We start from the raw sequence: 5,705 nt of genomic DNA, 5'->3' as shown, positions 1-5,705 counted from the left end.
CTCATTGCTAATGAAAAATTGTCTATACTTTGAACTACTGTACATGTTATATTCAATATTCAGAGATGAAACTCAGAATTCTACCTATTATATGAATATATAAATCATATTCATACAGTACATACTGAAAAGCTGAAACTGGTATGAGCATATGATATTTTGTTTACAGGAAACCTAAACTATCAGTACAGAACATGTATCTTAGTAATCATATTTACTATCTCCTCTGCCATAGGAGCTAGTATAGATTATATATTATACATGAGTTGTTTTGAGCCATGAATACCAGAAGTAAATGCTTCAGCAGCTTGTTTTCTTCCCTATCTCTTCCCCCACCCCACTGCCTTATGTATTCACGGATGTAATTGGTACACATGTGGTTAAAACCAATATTTATTGTCCCTTGCTAATTGCCTCTGAGAACATAACAACCTAGCAGGGTAGGCTGTTGCAGAGGAAATTTAGGAGCCACATTGTTCTGTTTCTGGAGTCACATAATCCAGACTGAGAGAGAATTTTCTTCTCTAAAAGGCTTTAATGAATTAAGTGGGATTGTACACTCCAATAGTTACGTGGTCACCATGACTGATTTTCTTTTTTCCCCAAGTTTGCTTAACCAATTGAATTTAAATTCCCTTGATACTGTAGTGGAATCTGAACTCATATCTCCGGACCATTAACCAAATCATCATGATTACTTGTCGATTAATATACCTTACCGTCCCTGGTATACTTGTGATAAGAAGCGAGTTCATCACATGGTGGTACTTAAGTGTACAATTGTAAGGAAAGTTACTTTACCAGGGAGAAACAAATACTACTTTTATTAAAAAAGAAAAGCCGTGGATTTAAAGACTTGTGCCTTGTTTCAGTTTAGCATTTATGAATAAAATGGGTTAAGAATGGCTAGGTACCTTTATGTGATAATATAAAATGAACTATGCCAAATAAGTTTTAAAAATCCTGCGGCTGAATGATACTTTCATGTTAGTTATTGTGCAAAAGGTATTAAAGGAACAAATTCTGAGCCTATGTATATTTACTGTTGATGCAGCGTATGTTTGTCATGTATAATCCATGATATAAACCTGGAAAGAATTAATCTAGATGGCAGTGCAGGACATTACAGCTACAGCCTCTGAATATTCCTGGCATTAATCTCCCTGCTCCTGCTTCTCAACAGCAATTTACAAAAACAGCATCATACACTGCTTGGTGGTGTTACAAATCACTATCGATAGGGGAACTGATTACAAAACAAAGTAAATTTAAAATTCCACTTCCAGATATGGTCATCTCCCAATATTATTTACATTTTCATTTCTTTTGTTTGAGTGGTCTTACTTTATATAATCAGAGAAAATTGCCTCCTGACATGAATTACATTTTTTAAAGTATTCTAATTGTATAATTTTCAGTCCTGTTTTCTACGATTGTGCATGACTAAAATGTGCAACACATGGACTATCCAAGCTTCTCGTCAGTTTTGTCCCAGTGTACAACTGATTTGCTTTGCAACTTCTACCATGTTCTCGAGGTTTTCTTGTGCTCTTGGGACTGTTCGTACTTTGACTGAATAGAGTACATGCTGCTACACTCTGGTACTGTAGATATTACACTCTACAAAACCAATTGTCCTTCTAAATGGCCTTTAACAACATATAGGTAACTGAAAGCAAAACTGATGATTGTTATAAAGCAGGCATTCATACCCGAATTGCCCAATATCTAAACCAAGTGCCAGGTCTTGTGACACTACTAGAAACATTATAAGTTATAGTATAATACATCCATAGGGATTTTTGCCCTATTTCACCTAATGGTGAATATGGAATCTACATTCAATGTAGACAGTAGAGAGAACATATTCATTGTTTTAAAGCACTGCTGCAGCAGAATAAAACAATTCAGGAACTGATATCATATCATGTCAACCACTTTGAATGTACTTTTTGATGACTACACACCCATGCCTGAACACCGGGCAAGGCATGTTTTGTAGGATTGTCCAAGTATTAGTGTGAGGATCGTATGTTTCCATGTTTCCCAATGCAGGTCCTTCACTACTGACAATTCCTCCTGTAGCATAGATTTTCCCATCGAGTACCACGGCACTGTAACAGATAATCTTTATTATTCAAGTAATCACAATCACGTCATTTACAAAACATAAGCATAAATTTTCAATCACCAAGCATAAAGCAAATTCCATGCAGCATATACATTTCACTGAATATTAATATTTTTAGAATAATTAACCTCATAAGACTTGGTGTTGACAGTTATTGTAAACACAATTATAAGAATGAAATATTTTATCATGGGAGAAAGGTTCTTGGTTTCTTGACTGTTCAATATATTGATAGCCCATGGACAGTAAACTGAGTAGCATCTGAGTGAACGGTAACTATGGTTTGATGAAAATACAAAGTGTAAATAAATTTCAGGCGGAATTTGTAGCATTGATTATGCTAGAGTCATTGAGATGTACAGCATGGAAACACATCCTTTGGTCCAGCTTGTCCACGCCGACCAGATATCCTAAATGAATCTAGCCCCATTTGCAAGCATTTGGTCCATATCCCTCTAAACCCTTGCTATTCTTATACCCATCCAAATTCCTTCTAAATGTTGTACTTGCATGAGCCTACACCACTTTCTCTGGCAGCTCATTCCATACACGCAATATCCCTTAGGTCCCTTTTATATCTTTCCCCTTTCACCCTAAACCTATGCCCTCTAGTTTTGAACTTCCTCACCCCAGGAAAAAGATCTTGTCTGTTTACCCTATCCCTGCCCCTCATTATTTTATAAACCCTTAAGGTCACCTGTCAGCCTCTGACGCTCCAGGGAAAGCAGCCCCAGCCTATTCAGCCTCTCCCAATAGCTCAAACCCTCCAATTATGGCAACATCCTTGTAGATCTTTTCTGAACCCTTCCAAGCTTCAAAACATCCTTCCCATAACAGGAAGACCAGAACTGCATACAGTATTCCAATAGTGGCCTAACCAATGCCCTGTACAGCTGCAACATAACTCCCAACTCCTATACTCAATGTACTGACCAATAAAGGCAAACATACCAAACACCTTCTTCACTATTCTATCTACTTGCAACTCCACTTTCAAGGACCAAGGAACCTGCACTTCAAGGTCTCTTTGGTCAACAACACTCCCCAGAGCCTTACCATTAAATGTATAAGTCCTGCCCTAATTTGCCTTACCAAAATCCAGCACCTCACATTTATCTAAATTAACAATTTTCTAATCAAATGAAGTGGAGTGCACTAAACACTTCCTGATTGTGAATAGGACCAGAAACAGATGCCAGTCTGTTTGGTATTCAATCATCAGACTGATTCCTTAAAACAGAGTTCTTTCTTTGAAAACATTCAGTAATGAGTCTGTGGTCACATTTGGAATCAAATGCTTTCTTGTGTCAGGGTTAAAATTGCAATAAAACACCCAGTTCCTCTGTACTGGTGTTAATATGTCTTCACCTTGGAGTGGGTTATTGCAAAACTGAAGTAGATGTGAATCTTTTGTTTTTTTTTCATGTAAACAACTATATTAAACATTACTTTCCAACCTGTTCCTCCTAACTTCGGGATGTATCTGTACAAATTCTTATGTGTTAACTCTATTGTCACTTTATAAGCAATACCAATGCTGCAAGGTAGAATCTATGAAAACATAACCAGATATTCAGTGATTACAATCATTATTTTATATTGATCTTGTGAGGCAATTCCAATGCTATTTAAGAATGTAAATAATAGATGGTTTCCACTGTAACAGGAAGATCCTAATCACTGATCATAAATACTCTGTAAGAATGCTTTCATAGAATTGGTGCTTCAGTATATTTAGGACCACTTTAGACAATTAGTACCAATTTAGATACTTGTACTGCAAACTGAGGGGGTTTATCCTGTCACGTGATTAAAGTGGCATATTTACATGTCAGTAATTGGCAATAACAATAACTTACATTTGCAGACAAACACCCAAATTGCTTCAAAGACTTGTAATCAGACAAAAATTGAAACAATAGAAAATTTGGATGGTTGATCAAATTCTTAAAGAGCTAGGTATTGAGTTTGGTATTAAAAGAGAAGTGTGAGGTGCTGCGCGTCAAAGAAGGAATTCCTCAACATCAGCTTTACGGTTGCAAGTGTGTCTGTGTCAAAAGGAATGGGCTTGAGTAAGGGATCAGAGTCAGATGAACACCCTAATGCTAGAGAGCTAGAGGAAATTACAGGGATACTGCTAAAGGGATGGAGAATTTTGAACATGGGGATGAGAATTTCAAAGTAAATGCATTGGTCAACAAGACATCAATGTAGGTCAGTGAGCATGTGAACAGAACAGGGTGCTCAAGTGTATGAAGGGTGGAAAATAAGTGATTCTTGAGACATCATAGGAAAAATTCAGTATGTTGGTGACAGAAACATGGGTTGATTATTTTAGCAGCAGGTAAACTGAGACAGGATGGAGCACCAATGATATCACTGGGTAGAAGATGAGGATATGGGTTTGTAAATTCCACCCAGGGTTGGAGAATTTGTTGAGATTGGGAGCTGTTTGTTTCATTCTGAGACAGTGGAACTAAAATTAGGATGACTCTAGCCAACTTTGGCTTCTGATTTATAAACTCAGCTTATACCAGCACCTCAGAAACTTCATTGTTAATGTTACAATAATGGTATTTACGTTTTTATAAATTTTAGACTTACTAAAAATTGAAAGCATTAACCCAAGTACAACAAACAAATTAAGGATACCAGTAGATATGTTTACAATATTTTGTTTGCTACCCTGCTCATCTTGGTTAAAAATCACACAACACCAGTTATAGTCCAACAGGTTTACTTGGAAGCACTACCTTTTGAGGCACTACCTCTTCATCAGGTGGTTATCATTGCCTTAAGCTAGTGCTTCCAATTAAACCTGAAAAATGCGTTGCTGGAAAAGTGCAACAGGTCAGGCAGCATCAAAGGAGCAGGAGAATCGACGTTTCGGGCATAAGCCCTTCTTCGGGAATGAGGAAGGTGTGCCAAGCAGGCTAAGATAAAAGGTAGGGAGGAGGGACTTGGGGGAGGGGCGTTGGGAATGTGATAGATGGAAGGAGGTTAAGGTGACGGTGATAGGCCGGAGAGGGGATGGGGACGGAGAGGTCGGGAAGAAGATTGCAGGTCAAGAAGGCGGTGCTGAGTCCGAGGGTTGGGACTGAGATAAGGTGGGAGGAGGGGAAATGAGGAAGCTGGAGAAATCTGCATTCATCTCTTGTGGTTGGGGGTTCCTAGGCGGAAGATGAGTAGCTCTTCCTCCAGGCGTCATGTTGCCATGGTCTGGCGATGGAGGAGGTCAAGGACCTGCATGTCCTTGGTGGAGTGGGAGGGGAAGTTAAAGTGTTCAGCCACGGGGTGGTTGGGTTGGTTGGTCCGGGTGTCCCAGAGGTGTTCTCTGAAATGTTCCGCAAGTAGGCGGTCTATCTCCCCAAAGTAGAGGAGGCCACATCGGGTGCAGCGGATGCAGTAAATGATGTGTGTGGACGTGCAGGTGAATTTAGGACGGATATGGAAGGATCCCTTGGGGCCTTGGAGGGAAGTGAGGGGGGAGGTGTGGGCGCAAGTTTTGCATTTCTTGCGGTTGCAGGGAAAGGTGCCGGGAGTGGAGGTTGGGTTGGTGGGGGCTGTGGACCTG

The 5,705-nt window shown here is 39.3% G+C and overlaps 1 protein-coding gene across 9 annotated transcripts in view; it reads right to left on the bottom strand.

The window, feature by feature from the left end:
• Positions 1-814: 814 nt before the first annotated feature.
• Positions 815-5,705, bottom strand: part of LOC122540743 (kelch-like protein 29) — a 389,851-nt gene continuing 384,960 nt past the window's right edge. For all 9 annotated transcript variants that reach the window (XM_043676929.1, XM_043676918.1, XM_043676909.1 and 6 more), the window contains one exon: positions 815-2,114. In XM_043676929.1, the coding sequence (XP_043532864.1) occupies positions 1,931-2,114 (184 nt within the window). In that variant the 3' untranslated portion in view covers positions 815-1,930. The remainder of the gene's footprint in view (positions 2,115-5,705) is intronic.

The sequence above is a fragment of the Chiloscyllium plagiosum genome, chromosome 3, assembly GCF_004010195.1.
Source record: "Chiloscyllium plagiosum isolate BGI_BamShark_2017 chromosome 3, ASM401019v2, whole genome shotgun sequence".
In the NCBI taxonomy this organism is placed as follows: Eukaryota; Metazoa; Chordata; class Chondrichthyes; order Orectolobiformes; family Hemiscylliidae; genus Chiloscyllium; species Chiloscyllium plagiosum.
Note: the sequence above shows the minus strand (reverse complement) of the source record. Positions and strands in the feature narration are given on the sequence as shown.